Source organism: Cucurbita moschata, unplaced genomic scaffold, assembly GCF_002738365.1.
Source record: "Cucurbita moschata cultivar Rifu unplaced genomic scaffold, Cmos_1.0 Cmo_Scf00008, whole genome shotgun sequence".
NCBI classification, from domain to species: Eukaryota; Viridiplantae; Streptophyta; class Magnoliopsida; order Cucurbitales; family Cucurbitaceae; genus Cucurbita; species Cucurbita moschata.
Window position 1 is genome coordinate 2,396,937 of NW_019268524.1, and position 16,535 is coordinate 2,413,471.

A 16,535-nucleotide genomic window follows, 5' to 3' on the forward strand; every position below is an offset into this window, starting at 1 on the left:
TTTTTTTTTTTTTTTTTTTTTTTTTTTTTTTTTTTTTTTTTTTTTTTTTTTTTTTTTTTTTTTTTTTTTTTTTCACTCTTGTGGAATGTTGTATCATTTGAGCATTAGATTGTTTTCATTCCACAATGAAAAGTTGTCTCGTCAAAAAACAAGAAAATTACTGAAGATGAAGCAGTAATAGTACCAAAGTGGCAAACGATGGCATCCGTTGTGTGTGCACATGTACCATAACAGCAACTAAGACCAAACGATAAAAGATGACAAATATGAAATTTTTTTTCCTTCCACAAGGAAAAAGGAAACATCTGAAATTTCAAAAGCAGTTAATTTTAATACCCAAGAGAGTAATAAAGGGAAGTTCATTCTATACCAAATGTATAGTTCACGGGTGCACGAATGCGACAAGTGCGTGTAATTCCAACTATGCAGGGCTTCTTAAAGTCGTTCAAGAGCATCTCCTCCCTATGCTTACGTTTCAATAATCTTTCTTTCTTCTGCAGCATACAAAAACAGAAGCTTTTATAATCACAAAAAAGAAACTATAAGTTCTTCAATCTTTTTTTTTTTTTTTTTTTGTGCGGGTAAGAAACCAAGCATTCATGGTGAAAATATGAAAGAAAAACAAGGACATACAAAAGCAAGCCCACCAACAAAAGGGAGTCTAAAAGCTAACTACAAAAATGAACTTCAATCCAATAAAATCAAACCAAGATCATAACGACAAAAGGGACTAGTAACAGACGCCCACGAAGACACACGAAACCTCATCACATCTCGAACTTCATCACAAGACGTCTCAACCTCGCTAAAAGTTTCATTATTCTGTTCAAGCTAAATACTCTCACAAAATAGCAAAGAAACTAGCACGCCACAAAACATTGTCCTTATCACAGAAACGCAACCCTAGAAGCGCCTCGTCCACAAAAACCAAAAAATATTTATTTCAAGCCAAACATAACCCAAACGAAGTCAACCAACAATCCCAAAGAGATGGGGCAAACTGGCAATCCCACAATAGATAATAGAGATTTTTTGTCGGGCGCCAGCAGAGAATTAACCATTGCAGGAACAACACTAAGGGAACTACAAAATTAGGTAACTATAATCTAAAATCCCTTCTCCCTCGAACCATGTGCTGATCACCAAGAATAGAAAGAAGAATCACCACCTCAAATGCCTCCATATTAGAAGGAGAATGCCAAAACCCCAAAGACAAAGGTGGGGAAGGATTAGAGCATAGTACTAGTAAATTGACAATCCAAATCACTATAACCAATCTCAAAATCATAATAATTCAGCAACAACCTTCTGGAGTTTCTCAAGAACAGGAATGGCGTCTGATTCAATTTTCTTTCCAACCGAAACTTCACTAGTGATTTTGCTGCACAACAGGTTGTCCTGCCATTAACAAAAAGAATCCGTTAAGATTTCCATGCGCTTAGCAAAAAACATCAAATCCATAGTGAAAGGGATTGTCAACTTACTTTAACTTTATGAAATTCCTCGAGATTTGTGGCCATTGTTTCCCATTGAATGCTAAACTTTGGAAGGGAAAAACTTCCCCTCTGTTTACCTTTTGTCTTTTTCTCACATTTGATAGCTTCCCTGTATAGTCTATAACCAACAAATGGATTTCCATCATACCTAGCATCACAGTAAGAATTACTATTACATTTAAACATCAGAATTCAGAAATTAGATGAAGTCTAATAACTAAGATAATTACCAATAAGAAATTTTATTTCCATCTCCTCCAAATCTATCTTTCTGGAAGCAAGACATTTGAGTTTTATCTTTCACGCAGTCGCTAATATAAGATATTGTATCATCTTGCTGCAAATGAGGGAAAAAAAATATCATTCATAGTGAGAAGACACTTCGATAAGATTTAGATGAAGAAAGACGTAAACAAAAAGGGAGAAAAAAAAATTATAGAACAAAATCTTTTAATACGAAAAAAAGGTTATATAACATAATCCAAAATAGTTCACATATAATCCAGTCTCCAAATGCCCACCCAAAGAGCTTTGCAATTAAATAGTTCACATATGAAGCATAGTGGTAATAAGAAGAATGCCATATAGTATGCAATTAAATAGAAGAAAGATACAAAACAATACATCAGCTCGAATTTCACAAAGAGCTTTCAGAAGCAGCAAGCGTTCCTTAGGATCTAGTTTCTTGTAATTTGATATCTCCTCTCTGTGAATGAAGAAATCGAACGAAGATAGAATTAATACACTTTCAGAATCGTATATATACGCAATACAAGTAGTAAGTAAACATTATTGCTACCCTTTAAAAGCCTTGATTGGAATCTCCCCTTCAGCAACCTGTAATAAATACACATATGGGTTATTCCTATGCTACTGACTCGGGGCGAAAAATGAAAACTAAAGAAAGCACAACAGTATGAATAGTAACATACCCATGGCCACCATGCCACGAGCTTCTTACAGAGAACAGTCACCCATGCATCAGAACCATTTAACATTTTACTTACAGGTGGTATGCCCTGATAACATAATCTGCACATTAGTGATAATAAAAGACTCTATAAATCCACAAACCTTGTCCAAGGCACCACAAGAGATGGGTTTTCACTTCTAAGTTATAACTAGACGTTTAGAAACTACAACAAAGCAAAATAGTGTAGTAAGAATTTTCATGAAAAACAAGACCATTAAGATAGGAAAAATGGCGACAAAACACTCCATCCCAAATTCACAATGAAAGACATCAATTATCGACACGCTAACAAACACGAGGGATGATGAAGATGCGTGCATGATGTTCATATGACCAAATAAAAAAGCAAATGCATGACCCAGTGAACGAGCTAATAGTTCATTCTGATGGCCACCAAAAAAAAAAAAAAACACAGGCAGTCGTTGAGTGATGAAAATTGATGATCAGTGCATTTAAACAGATGGGGAGAAACAAATCAACCTTCAAAAGTGTAATGTGGAGTTCAGCTAATGAACTTTCAGGCTTTATTAAACCCTTTTCGATCTCTTCCGCCGATATCCTCAAGCTTTTCCCAATTAACGGCTCGAATACCTCCAAGAAAAAAAGCAAATAAATCGATGAACATATTTATTTCATCGCCATTACAATATTTAACGCACTTTTTTCCTCTCCTAAGATATACGAAATTTCAACGCAGTATAGAGAGAGAGACGATACATGAGAAAACAAACTCACATTCAAGAAGTTCAGAACCGACGCCAGCTCCCATTGACCTCGTAACTTCGCAACCTCCGCCTCAAGATTCACATCTAAATCAACCGCCATTACAGAACCACCGACATTTTCCTCTTTCGCCGACCGCTCTCCGGCCTCCTCCACCGCCACCGGTGACCGATACGACGGAAGCGCATCAACCATGACGGTGATTCTTAGGTAAACAAAAACTTTTTACCAACGCCACTTGAAAATTTGAGTAATCTTCTCAGGCAACTTTTCCCGCCAAAAAAAAAAACCTTCAGGACAGTATCGGAAAAGTGACAACTAGTGAATGATTGACGGCGAAGTTGAGGACGGAACAGAAATTTTCACCCAGATCTTCTCGTATTTAGTTTTGCCCTTTGTCTCGATTTCTCATGCCAATTTACCAGCCTGTTTCCATTTAGATTTAAATGGTCGAAAAGATTAATATGTATTTAAATTTTTAAATTTTTTTAAAATTTAAAACTACTATTATTATCGGTGTAGGGATTAAATTGCATCTTTTAAAACTAAAAATAATATCCTATATTTTAAAAAAAATGTTTAAATAGTTAGTATATACTTTCTCTTATCTTTGTTTCAATAATTTTTTATTTTTTCCTATTTTATTTTCTCGTTTCTTAATGTTAGGAATCACGACTCTCCACAATGGTATAATACTGTCCACTTTAAGCATAAACTCTCGTAACTTTGCTTTGGGCTCCCCAGAAGGACTCATACTAATGGAGATAGTTTCCTCACTTATAAACCCATGATCTTCCACTAAATTAATCAATGGGACTCACTCCCAATAATTCTCAACAATCGACGTGTCAACCGACACAATATCTACCCTTCAAAAGTGTTAATAAATATAAAAATATTATTACTAATTCAGATTTAAGAATAAGTCCACTAAATTAATCAATGGGACTCACTCCCAATAATTCTCAACAATCGACGTGTCAACCGACACAATATCTACCCTTCAAAAGTGTTAATAAATATAAAAATATTATTACTAATTCAGATTTAAGAATAAGTCCACTAAATTAATCAATGGGACTCACTCCCAATAATTCTCAACAATCGACGTGTCAACCGACACAATATCTACCCTTCAAAAGTGTTAATAAATATAAAAATATTATTACTAATTCAGATTTAAGAATAAGTCCACTAAATTAATCAATGGGACTCACTCCCAATAATTCTCAACAATCGACGTGTCAACCGACACAATATCTACCCTTCAAAAGTGTTAATAAATATAAAAATATTATTACTAATTCAGATTTAAGAATAAGAATGAGAAATAGAATTGGGATCGAAGATTAAACCTTCCATGATATTCACAACCTTTAAATAAGATATAAAATATTAACTAGTACCTACGAACAACAAAAATATAAACTAACTTAATCTTGAAAATAAAATAAATTTAACTGATGAATATATAAAATATATTCCCCAACTAATATTTTCTTAGAATATTAAATGATGCAAATATCATATATTCCATAACTAAATAAATGGCACTAAATAAATAAATAAATAAATAAATAAATAAATAAATAAATAAATGGTATGTACTGAATTTGAAGTTTATTATATTTACGTTTGGAAGTATTTATAAAAGGGAGGTTATTCATTTTAATTTAAGTTCTAAATTAAAAAAAAAGAAACAAAAAACATAAATTTATGGCATAATTGTGATGTGTTTAATTTAATTTCCAACCTCATTACTAAATATAAAAAAGCCTGCATGAGAAAACGTGAATTAGTTGTACATTCCCAAAGCAGGGCCAATGAATGAGGCATCCTTCTAAGGTTTTCAATGTATTATTGGTTGCCAATTAATGGCTCCTAACCAATTTCCAAGCGTTTTTAAAACACCGTTACTTGATTTCAAACACTCATTTTGCATTATTTTATTTCATATGTCAGATGAGATTATGAGTTTTGTAATATAAATAATATTCTTCCAACTTCAAAAGAATATCTAATTTGATGAAAATAATTACAAAAATATTAAAAGATTCACTCCAAAAAAAGTTATTGACATACTGAAAAAATAGAAATAAACTATTAAAAAATTATTGGAAACGAATAATTTTTAAAATAATATTAAAATTGAAAAAAAAAATTATCAAAGAAACCCTTCCCAACAAAAATAATATAAAATTTTGTAACGATGGAGATTGAAATAGGAGTATGGATAGACACACGGACGACGGGAAAAACTTCCTCATCCTAATCCTATCCATGGACATCTTTAGATGCCCGAGAAAGAACTTATAACCTTTACAATATATCACGAAAATGAGGTGCAAATACACGTACAAACATGCTAGGAATGAAATTGGTCAAAGAATTATAAAATGAAAAGAAAAATGGTAGGGAATTAAGATAACAAGAAAACGTAAATAAAAAGATGGCAGAAAAGTGAACCCATCTGAAAAAGAAATAGAACCAAACTTAACCCAAAAAGCCAAAGATAATTAAGAAGGGAAGGAAAATAAATTCAAAAGTGTTGAAGAATGCAACTCAAATTAATAATAATTAAATATATTTATTTTCACACAACACAAAATAAACTTGAAATACTTTTTTTTTTTTTTTTTTTCCTAATGAAGCGGAGGAATATAAAATAAAAAACTATAATTTTAGAATATAACAAACAGAATACGAATATAGTAAAAGGTGTGGTCAAATGAGGAACCTTAACACGAACAAACTTAAATTTCAAAATACCTAAATACCCCCCGACTTGAGTTTTACCAATATTTAGTTTGTAGGACACAGGAGGGCAGAATTGGAAAAGTTGCAATGCTTCATGCAACAAATCTATACCATATTTTATTTAAAAAGATTAAATCTTAAATAAAGTTCACCCTTCATTATGATTTATTTACTAATATTGATTTCTCACATCAGATTCTCCCACTATTATTTTCTATGACATTATTCTTTAGTCGAACATTCGAACATTTTAACCTTTTAATCGAATGTACATACCAATTTATTTACAATTTTACAAGTTAAAAGGGGTATTAACGTTCTTGTGTATGCTTTAAAAAAATCAAGTTCACATGTGCATACAATCACGACAATTCACAGGTTAATACAAAAACCAATCACATGAATATATATATATATATATATATATATATATATCTAGCTGTAAACATTTAAAATAGGAATTAACCCATAATAAAATGTCGTACCTGGAATCTATATATATATATATATGGCTCACACCGGCATAGGAGAATCAAGCGTCGGATGGTAAAAGGGATGTGCCGTTCTTAACACATCCTTAAACCGTTCTTTTTCCTTGTTGGAGTCCTGAAACTAAGAGCCAACTCTTCAACACAATACACAAATATAATGTAAAAAAACAAAAAAAAAATCATAATTATTGATTGATTAAGTAATGATGAGCCATTCTTGAGCATAGGATTCACTCATGGAACAACGCAACTCAAATTGGATTACCAAAAAAGAAAAAAAAGAGATTAAAAAGCTTACCTTTTATGTATAATTACCATGGAATTATCATTTTATTAACCGTACGGAACCACCAATTCAACGAAAGCTCATGACGCCTTCCACTATAATTAGTATAAATTGAGTGAACTCACGAAACTGCGGAAAAGTTACCTTTTTTTTGTATACAAAGTCTCAGGCGTGCATGGAAAATAACTCCCCTTTCCCCTCTTTCTCTGGATCATAGAATTTGCAGACGCTGAAGCACAATGTCGATGCCGTCGCCGTTGCCTTTTCTCATCCGGCGGCACTCAAGTGACGATTTAAAGAACTTGACATCGGTTTCCAGCAGCCTCTTGCCCGCTTTTGGAACGGTAGTGAATGGTGGATACACGCACCTGAATAAATTCGTGGTAGTTCCATATGACAGAAGATATCGGTAGGTTGAACATAATCGATCCTTTTCAATTCAATATGGCTAGATAAACAAGCAAGTTTTATGCAAGTCTAAGAGGAATATGATTTAAATTTGAACATGAATTCAGAATTCACGGCATCCCCATTTAAGATAATATAATGATAACATCTGTGCCCCCCTGTTTAATCTAATTTTAGTGCTTAGTGTTCTGCTAATAGATGTAAGCCTACCAGTTTCGTTCATGTTCATAACTCAGAATGGTTTTCTCACTTCCCATATATGGAGAAGTATTTCGAATTTGAATCCATCGTGTGTTGAGAATTGAGAATTGTTGGGAGGGAGTCCACGTTGGCTAATTTAGGGAATGATTATGGATTTATAAGTAAAGATTACATCTCCATTGGTATGAGGTGTTTTCAGGAAGCCCAAAGCAAAGTCATGAGAACTTATGCTTAAAGTGGACAAATCATACCATTGTAGAGGTCCGTGATTCCTAACATGATATTAGAGTCATGCACTTAACTTAGTGTCGAAGAAAAGGGTGTACTTTGTTCGAGGACTCCAGAGAAGGAGTTGAACCTTGATTAAAGAGAGACTGCTCGAGGGCTCTATAGGCCTCAGGGGAGGCAAAATTGTTGAGGATTGTTGGGAGGGAGTCTTATATTAGCTAATTTAGGGAATGATATGATACCATCATGGAGATTCGTGATTCCTAACATTGTGCGGTCTCGTTGAGAATTTCATTAGTTGTACAGATCATTTATATTTGATTAGAAGTATGATATGAAGGTGTATGAGAAAATTGATATCTACAGTTTAACTTTGAAAAAAGTAACGTGAAGAAAGAATTGTCTTACTTGATTTTGACGAGAAAAAGGAGCGGACCACTTCCGTTGGGCATTTTGGAGTATGAATAATGATGCAATGCAGGTGGTGGCAAACTTTCCTGGTGGTGTTAGTGGTGTACTCTGCGTGGGCATCTCCCTTTGAGCTTGCCTTCAAGAAAGTGGCAACTGGGTCTCTTTTACCCGTTGATCTGTTGGTGGATGCATTCTTTGCCCTTGATATCGTGTTGACCTTCTTCGTCGCGTACTTGGATAAATCCACCTATCTCCTCGTTGACGATCATAAGAAGATAGCTGTACGGTATGTTAATTTATTTACCCATTCTAAATATATGCAGTGTGAAATGAGTTACTGAAGTAAATTTAAAATCTACAGAACAGGTATTAGAATAATTGAAAATTATGTGTTAGACAGTTACCTTACAAGCCTGTGGTTCCCCATGGACGTAGCCTCCACTCTTCCATTACAGGCACTACACAGAATTTTGACTGGAAAGATGTACCGCAGTGACGCCTTCGGTTTCCTCAATTTACTTCGGTTCTGGCGACTAAGACGTGTTGGTGAGCTCTTCACAAGGTAATTATAGTAAAAGTAATTATTCCAAATGCATGCTGGCTGCTACATATGCAATTAAAAGGACTTGGCTAGTTCAGTTCATGGCTAATCTGACTCTGAATCCAGGTTGGAGAAAGACATACGCTTTAGTTACTTCTTAACAAGACTCGCCAAACTAATTTGTGTAAGACATCTTTCCTGGGATAACAAACTTATACTTGTAACGTTCTACTCTCAGTCCACTACTTAGATTTAAGTATACCTTTGGGTTGATCTCCAATGACAGGTTACACTGTTGGCAGTTCATTCAGCTGGTTGTTTCTACTATTGGCTAGCAGTTCATCATAAAGAGCCAGGAAATACATGGATTGGAGTTGAAGTTGAAGATTTTGAGAACAGGAATATCTGGGTTGGGTACACGTATTCGATATATTGGTCCATTGTCACACTTACTACCGTCGGTTATGGCGACTTGCATGCAGTTAATTTAGGGGAGAAGCTTTTTAGCATCTGCTACATGCTATTCAACATTGGCCTCACATCTTATTTGATCGGAAACATGACAAATCTCATTGTTCATGGTGCTGTCCGAACATATATCATGGTAATTTATCCCTCTGCTCTATACACTCACTCTACAGCTACATCAACCAGTCTAACATAGCAAACATAAAATTTGTGGCAAGTCGGTTGAGGATTGCTGGGAGGAAGTCCTACGTTGGCTAATTTAGGGAATGATCATGGATTTATAAGTAAGGAATACATCTCCATTGGTATGAGACATTTTGGGAAAATCAAAAGCAAAACCATGAGAGCTTATGCTCAAAGTGGACAATATCATACCATTATGGAGAGTCGTGATTCCTAACCTGGTATCAAAGTCATGCCCTTGACTTAGTCATGTCAATAGAATCCTCAAATGTCGAACAAAGAAGTTGTGAGCCTCGAAGGTGTAGTCAAAAGTGACTCGAGTGTCGAACAAAGGGTGTACTTTGTTCGAGGATTCCAAAGGAGTCGAGCCTCGATTAAGGGGAGGTTGTTCGTGGGCTCCATAGGCTTCAGAGGAGGCTCTATAGTGTACTTTGTTCAAGAGGAGAATTGTTGAGGATTGTTGAGTGGGAGTCCCACCTTGGCTAATTTAGGGAATGATCATGGGTTTATAAGTAAGGAATACTTCTCCATTGGTATGAGGCCTTTTGGGGAACCTCAAAGCAAAGCCATGAGAGCTTATACTCAAAGTGGACAATATCATACCATTGTGGAGATCTATCACTCCTAACAAATAACGAAGTCGGGCCGTCTGACACTGTAAGATTCTACTACAAGAATCTTGCCCGGTAAATAAGTCCAAGTTTTGGTAATAATCAATGATTTAGAAAACAAATCATAGTATCAATGGAAAACACGAATTTAAACCAAACACTACCAAGTTTCATACTTTTTACATATGCTAGAAGCAATAAGCCAATGATTGACTCCTTTTACTATTTTGTCTTAGAATTTACACGGAATACAATAACATTTGTTAGTATTATCTCTCATTCTAGTCTATCTTTGAACATTACACTTTATAACAAACAAATATACTATCACTTATCAGAGGGATTCCATAAATGAGATACTGCGTTATGGAAGCAAGAATAGACTGCCAGAAGGCTTGAAAGATCAAATGTTGGCGCACATGCAGCTCAAGTTCAAGACAGCAGAGTTGAAGCAAGAAGAGGTGTTGGAGGATTTACCTAAAGCGATCAGATCCAGTATTGCCCAGCACCTTTTCGGACAAACAGTTGAGAGTGCGTACTTATTCAAGGGGATCTCTGACGATCTCATCGTTCAATTGGTAAAAGAACTTTTTCCCTGCTCAAGAGAATGATTTCATAAAAAAGAGCATTAAAACAGACTCCCAAGATGCAGCATGATGTAAAAAAGTAGAACTTTGAAGCATTTACCTTCACCATTTAACAGAAGAATGTCTGGAAGATATCCCCAGCCACTAAAACTTGTTGCTATTCTCAGTTTCTCCTGATGGCCAATTATATATTTGTACAGGTATCTGCGATGAAAGCAGAGTACTTTCCACCTAAACTTGATATCATAATACAAAACGAGATACCAACAGATTTCTACATTTTGGTGTCTGGATCAGTGGTATGTAAAATCTCGTCTTTTTCAATGTGCATTCATGTTATCTTGGAATCAAATCTAAACTACACTTGTGAAAATACAGGATATGATATCGTACAAGAATGGAAATGAACAGGTAACATAGAGTACTTCATTGTTGAGTTCAAAGGTTATTGCCTATTTCTCTGCTTTATATCCTGCAAGAAATTAACCAGTCATGCCCAAATTACATATTCTGACAAGGTAAAGTTAGAGGATGAAGAATTTATGATAGTATTAGGGAAATAAACCTATCCCGACCTAAGCATTCTTCCTAGACAAACACTCTCAACAAAACAAGGAAGACTTACAGTGAGAACTAAATGAACCTGATTTTTCTCCTCTTTTTTACAATATTTTAATAAATGGATTTTCAGGTTTTGGCAAATCTGGAATCTCCACAAATGGCAGGGGAAATAGCTGTGATGTTGAATATTCCACAGCCATTTACAGTGAGGACTAAAAGACTCTCCCAAGTCATCAGGATCAGTCACCATCATTTTAAGCAAATTTTACAATCAAACAATGAAGATGGAAAAATCCTTCTCTCCAACTTCACTGAGGTGAGAAAAATAGTGCATCGGTAATACAAGTATTATCAGCTAAGCAAATTATGTCAGAATCCTTTGAGATTAAAGATACACCATCAAGATAGTAACTGGATAAACTTGCGGTTAATAATCTTAATAAACCCTCTGTTGTTTAGTATGCACATTTTTTTATGCTGACTTTTGCACTGCACTATCAGCACTTGAAGGGGTTAAAAAGGGGGGAGCAAAACGAAATACCCTACTTTGCAGAATTTCTGGAAGACATAAATACAGAGGTACTATCTTATATCTCATAGTGAATAGTGTACTACAATTTGGACGTACTTGTTTTGTTGACTATTCCAAATTAGCAGTTAGTGTAAACCAGATATCAAAGCCTTGTTTTGTTTTGAGTAAGAAGTGTACAGGAGAAGGGATGATTGCAGAATCCTGTACACTTCTGTAATCAGATATCACCTGCAGAATCCTTCTTACTGGTATGAAGTGTAATAAGCACCTGCAGAATGTGCATACTAAACAGACAGGTGAAAGAAGTGACGATTATTTACTGAGAATGGATGCAGGTGCTTATTACTGGTATCAACCGAAACAACAAAATAGAATAGTTGTCTATTTTCTCATATTCACAATAGTTATGAAGGATCTTTCTTAAGTCGAAGAACGACCTAATGCATAAAAGGAAAAAACTTACCCAAACAATTACAATATATTTACAGCTAATAGTTATAATTAAGGAAAATATCAAAAACATATTACTGCACTCCCCTCAAATTGGTTTGAAGATATCTTCTTTTGCCAGCTTGTGGATCAACTTGTCAAATCATTACCTTGGAGGTCCCTTAGTTAACATATCAGCAATTTGCTATGTTGTAGGAAGCTAAGGATTACATATCACTCTAGTATCAATCTTCTCCTTCATAAAGTGTTTATCAACTTTTATATGTTTTGTCCTATCATAAAGGGGTGAATTGTGAGCTATGGAGATGAGTGCCTTATTGTCACAATAAACACGCTTAAGCACCCTCTCAAATCTTCCAGTAGCTTTTTTATCCAAATATCTTCACAAATGTCATGAGCTAAAGCCTTGAATTATGCTTCAACGCTACTTCTAACTACCACACTTTATTTTTTTACTTTACCAGGTAAATAGATTCCCTCCAGCAAAGGAGCAATAACTAGAATTAGATCTTTTATATGTGGTGCTACCTGCCCAATCAACATCAGTGTATTTTTCAACCTATAGGTGATCATATTTCCTAAAAATTTTGTCTTTTCCTGAAATTCTTTCCAAATATCTAAGGATCTTGTAAACTATATCGAAGTGAGTTGGCCCTGGGGCATACATGAATTGTCTTACCAATTAGTCGTTGGTCTAGGTCATGTAGTCGTTGGTTATAGGTTGCAGGTCCTTGGTCACTAACAAAGATTAGCTGCAAGGTCTCGTGGTTGGAATCACTATTCCTGAGTCTGAGTGGAACAGTGGTAGACTCCAAAGCAAAGCACGATGATGGTGATTGGTAGCTAGGGTTAGGGTTAGAATATTTTTAGGGTTTTATTTTTTGCTCAAATACTTCAACAGAAACAATTAAAAAGTCTAGTTGTCTATTTTCTTATATTCACAATAGTTGTAAGGGACCTCTCTTAGAAAGACCTAAAAGGAAAAAACTTACACAAAATAATGACAATACAATAATGCCTAATAAACAACATTTACAAACCAGGGATTTTATACAAAAATTAATCTCGCATTCATGATTTAAGAGGGGATCGAATTGGAGAGCTCAGGCTCACCTATCTAAAGGATCAGAATTTGCTTTGTTCATAAAGTAGTGAAATCCTCATGAGTAAATCTGCAGTTTTTTCAAGCTTCAAAATCAGACTTCCAAATATAATCTATACAAGTGAGAACTAGATTCGAGGAAAATGTTTATGCATTTGGTGATGATATGTTTTGCTTTGCAGCGTACAGAGCCAAATGAGAAACAAAATCAAAGAGTACCTTATCATGGTGATCAAACAATGGAAGGTAAGTAGATTGTGCAATGCCATTGACTGTTATAACATTATTTTCGTACTATATTGTCCAAAGATAACATGCATAAAGTGGATAAATGATTCCTTGGTTGCAAGTTGGAACAATATCCGAGCACATTCTAAATTCATCAAGACATCATGTGTACAAGAACTATTCAAGTAAACTATACTGAATTTTATCAGAAGTATATACATTCGCCTCTTTAAAAACAGAGCATGCTAAATGCTTCTCGATAGTTATGGTTGAATCATTTAAAGTTTTTCCTTTACCGTAGATGATAAACTATGAAAACCCAGCATTCCATCTTGGATCACTTTGGTCAACAGACTCATGCTATCAACTTGCTTCAGAACAAAGCACACTTCCTAGATTTTTTATTCTCAATCAAGTTACTCTTATTCGAGAAACTTGGATATCATATCTTTTCAAATGTTGCTTGAGACCATCTGCATCATAGAACTTCATGTAAAAGTTTACTAGGGAAATTGTGCTTGGATAAGCATATCAAAGATTGTACAATAAATTAAAACTTCATATAGGTCAATTCACACAATTATGTTACAGGAAGACCAAAAGCATCGAAACAATTTCCACCTACAAATCCCATCAGGGTGATAATCCACGGGCACCATCCAGATGAAAGTACAGAAGACGGCAACAGTATGGGAAAACTGATACTTCTGCCTAAGTCAATTGAAGAACTTTTCGGAGTGGCAGGTATTTTAATTCGATTTGTGAAACTTATCATTTACTTAGGGGAGGAGACAGTGAAATAAGAAATTTAGGTAAATTACTAAGTTTTCATGTCTGACAAAGAAGACAGTTTAAAATATAACTTTACCACGAACTAGTTATCATGGTTCGAATGTAAGTTATACTATAAAGTTCAGGATCAAACAGAACAAATCAAAGTTGAAATTTTACTTGAAAAATATATAGAGTTTGGCTTTCATGTACTCAATGTACTTTTTCGATGTCAATATAGATGACGTTTGTTAAATTAGAATATAACCGATTAACAACGAATTGCAGGGAAAAGATTTGGCAAGAGAGGGAGCTCAATTCTCATGGCTGATGGCTCTAAAATAGAGGACTTGAATGTTTTAAGAGAGGGTGATCATTTATTCTTTGTTTGAAGACAAAAATCATATCTGCTTGGTTTACGTAACACAAGGCCTAAATGATGACATGCGGTCTTCGACTATCAAGAAAAAAGTGATGAGTCACGGTGTACATACATAAAAGGGATACGTACTGGCTGAAATGTGCAGAAACTTTGAGAGAAATCTTACAGCGTTCCCCCTCCGTTGTTGAGCAAGTCTAAAACAGTGTAAGCAGCTTGTTGAAATTGTTGTTTCTCTTCCTCTAGGACTCCCTTCCTGTCGAGAGCAGAACGCCTGCACTTTTCCATGTCTTCAAATATTCAAGCAGTGTTTCGATCAATTTCACTGAAAACAGTTGATAACGAGAAGACTAAAGCAGCATTAGGACGTAGACGTACTATTATTAAGTGTTATGCAATTAAGTTGAGTGTCGTTACGAGAGAAGATTCAGAAAATAATGGGCAGAAGAGGAATGGGAAGATAAATGGTATTGGTGGGCGACAAAGAACAGATAATGTCACCAAACTAGAATATATTTAAATTTGACGACTGGGAGAACGCTCTATTATGAAAAATTGGTTACGCATGTAAAAATAGTCATCTTTCGCTGGCACAAAGTTCTTAATAGAATTTATTGAAAGCATGCAGTAGAATCTAAACATGTCATCATACAATTTGCATTCCCTCGACTTCATGTAATATTTCGATGAGTGCATGCTTTTTAAATCCTTTATATGAAAACTGTAAAATTTCATTGTCAATAAAAGGATGATATCAATTCATTTATTAGTAATGAATAAACCAGAATCATCAAGTTCGCGTGTAGGTAATCTTTTCTCTCCCTTCTAGCAGCTTGTTTGTTAACATTACCCACAAATAGAGAGAGAAAGAAAAACGAAGAAGCGTACCGTAGACCAGAACTGAGAGCTGCGATTCAGATTCCGGCAACAACTCAGTTTCCGGCGACGAAATAGACCGATCGTCGGGTTTTGAATCGGAAGTCGCCATCGCAGAGATGCCGGAACCAGATGAACGAAGGAGTTCCATTATCGTTTGCGCGGGTAGGAACTACATAAATAATTTTTCAAATCAACTTTACCTTTAACAAAATTATATAAGTTTTTATCCCAAATTTTCATTTCCATCAAATTAAATATTGAAATATTAATTTTTAACTTTAAAAAATTAAAATTACAATATATATATATATAAATTAGGGCATGAACACAATTATATGATATTGTCACTTTGAGCATAAATTTTCGTGACTTTGCTTTAGGCTACCTAAAAGACCTCATATCAAGAAATAGCATTATTGATTATAAACCCGTGATCATTCTTTAAATTAGTCAATGTGAGACTTTCATCTAATAACTTAATGGATCGATTTCTAACTTGAATTTAAAAGGTTTTTTTCCTTAGTTTTTTTTTTTTTTTTTATTATTGAAGTTATAATTAATTAAACGCAAGTGATAATAAATATATTTTTTTTTAACTATATTTCAAATAAATATTACACGAAAAGAATATCCAATAAAATACAATTTGATGAAATAATTTTTTTTTTCACTACCGTTACAAACTTAATCTCTTTTATCGTAGTTTAAGGAACTGTTGTCAATCACTAGTAAAAGTAACGGTTGCATGCTATCCATAAAGTAAAAACGCTAAAAACAAATCATAAAGTCAAACACGAAAAGAAAATCCTTTAATTAATTGAGACGTTAAAGTAGTAGAAAAGCAGCAAAAATCACGCATTAACTAAAATGTGACAAGATTCCCGGGACATAAGTAGGAGGTGATATCCGTGATTATAAGTTTTATCATTTTTAAAATAAAACGTGTGACATTATGTGGTCCTAACACATTATAAAACCTAGCCAAAATAAATTTTAATCAAACAAACGTTATTAAAAAAAACAGAGAGAAACCCGTACCATAAAAGTGCCCATAGATTTCTAATGAAATTAACTCGTTATTTTCGTGCCCACCGACTGAAAACGTCACGTCATCTTATTTCACTTTTCGTTGTTACGAAATTTTTTATTTATTTTCGTGTGGATTGTACTAAAAGTTTTTTCCTATAATTATCTATATATATATATATATATATATATATATATATATATATATATATATATATATATATATATATATATATATATATA

General features: G+C 34.2%; 2 protein-coding genes and 2 long non-coding RNA genes across 5 annotated transcripts in view; 1 reads left to right on the forward strand and 3 right to left on the reverse strand.

Moving 5' to 3' along the window:
• LOC111445846 (DDT domain-containing protein DDR4-like) overlaps nucleotides 1-3,639 on the reverse strand; it is a 5,617-nt gene extending 1,978 nt beyond the window's left edge. Inside the window, exons 1-10 of one of the 2 annotated variants that reach the window (XM_023084362.1) lie at nucleotides 3,547-3,639; nucleotides 3,205-3,459; nucleotides 2,950-3,060; nucleotides 2,429-2,515; nucleotides 2,296-2,333; nucleotides 2,121-2,202; nucleotides 1,727-1,833; nucleotides 1,485-1,644; nucleotides 1,306-1,398; nucleotides 371-494 (exon numbers count right to left, since the gene is read on the reverse strand). In XM_023084362.1, coding sequence (XP_022940130.1) covers nucleotides 371-494; nucleotides 1,306-1,398; nucleotides 1,485-1,644; nucleotides 1,727-1,833; nucleotides 2,121-2,202; nucleotides 2,296-2,333; nucleotides 2,429-2,515; nucleotides 2,950-3,060; nucleotides 3,205-3,387 — 985 coding nt within the window. In that variant the 5' untranslated portion in view covers nucleotides 3,388-3,459; nucleotides 3,547-3,639. The remainder of the gene's footprint in view (nucleotides 1-370; nucleotides 495-1,305; nucleotides 1,399-1,484; nucleotides 1,645-1,726; nucleotides 1,834-2,120; nucleotides 2,203-2,295; nucleotides 2,334-2,428; nucleotides 2,516-2,949; nucleotides 3,061-3,204; nucleotides 3,460-3,546) is intronic. The other variant, XM_023084361.1, reaches the window with a different exon arrangement.
• Nucleotides 3,640-6,877: 3,238 nt separating this feature from the next.
• LOC111446545 (potassium channel KAT3-like) lies at nucleotides 6,878-14,707 on the forward strand. Its single transcript, XM_023085398.1, has 13 exons — nucleotides 6,878-7,135; nucleotides 8,045-8,260; nucleotides 8,375-8,536; nucleotides 8,642-8,699; nucleotides 8,802-9,119; nucleotides 10,116-10,355; nucleotides 10,565-10,663; nucleotides 10,743-10,775; nucleotides 11,056-11,241; nucleotides 11,427-11,504; nucleotides 13,192-13,255; nucleotides 13,829-13,981; nucleotides 14,297-14,707. The coding sequence occupies exons 1-13, from the start codon at nucleotides 6,966-6,968 to the stop codon at nucleotides 14,398-14,400; spliced, it is 1,881 nt and encodes a 626-aa protein (XP_022941166.1). The 5' UTR covers nucleotides 6,878-6,965; the 3' UTR covers nucleotides 14,401-14,707.
• On the reverse strand, nucleotides 8,168-10,538 carry LOC111446551. The gene is made up of 4 exons (XR_002711093.1): nucleotides 10,465-10,538; nucleotides 10,255-10,372; nucleotides 8,379-8,500; nucleotides 8,168-8,253 (listed from the first exon to the last, which is right to left on the reverse strand). It is a non-coding gene; the product is annotated as an uncharacterized LOC111446551 (long non-coding RNA).
• The window catches only part of LOC111446552, a 19,130-nt gene continuing 13,171 nt past the window's right edge, over nucleotides 10,577-16,535 (reverse strand). Inside the window, exon 3 of the long non-coding RNA XR_002711094.1 lies at nucleotides 10,577-10,587. This is a non-coding gene — a long non-coding RNA (uncharacterized LOC111446552). The remainder of the gene's footprint in view (nucleotides 10,588-16,535) is intronic.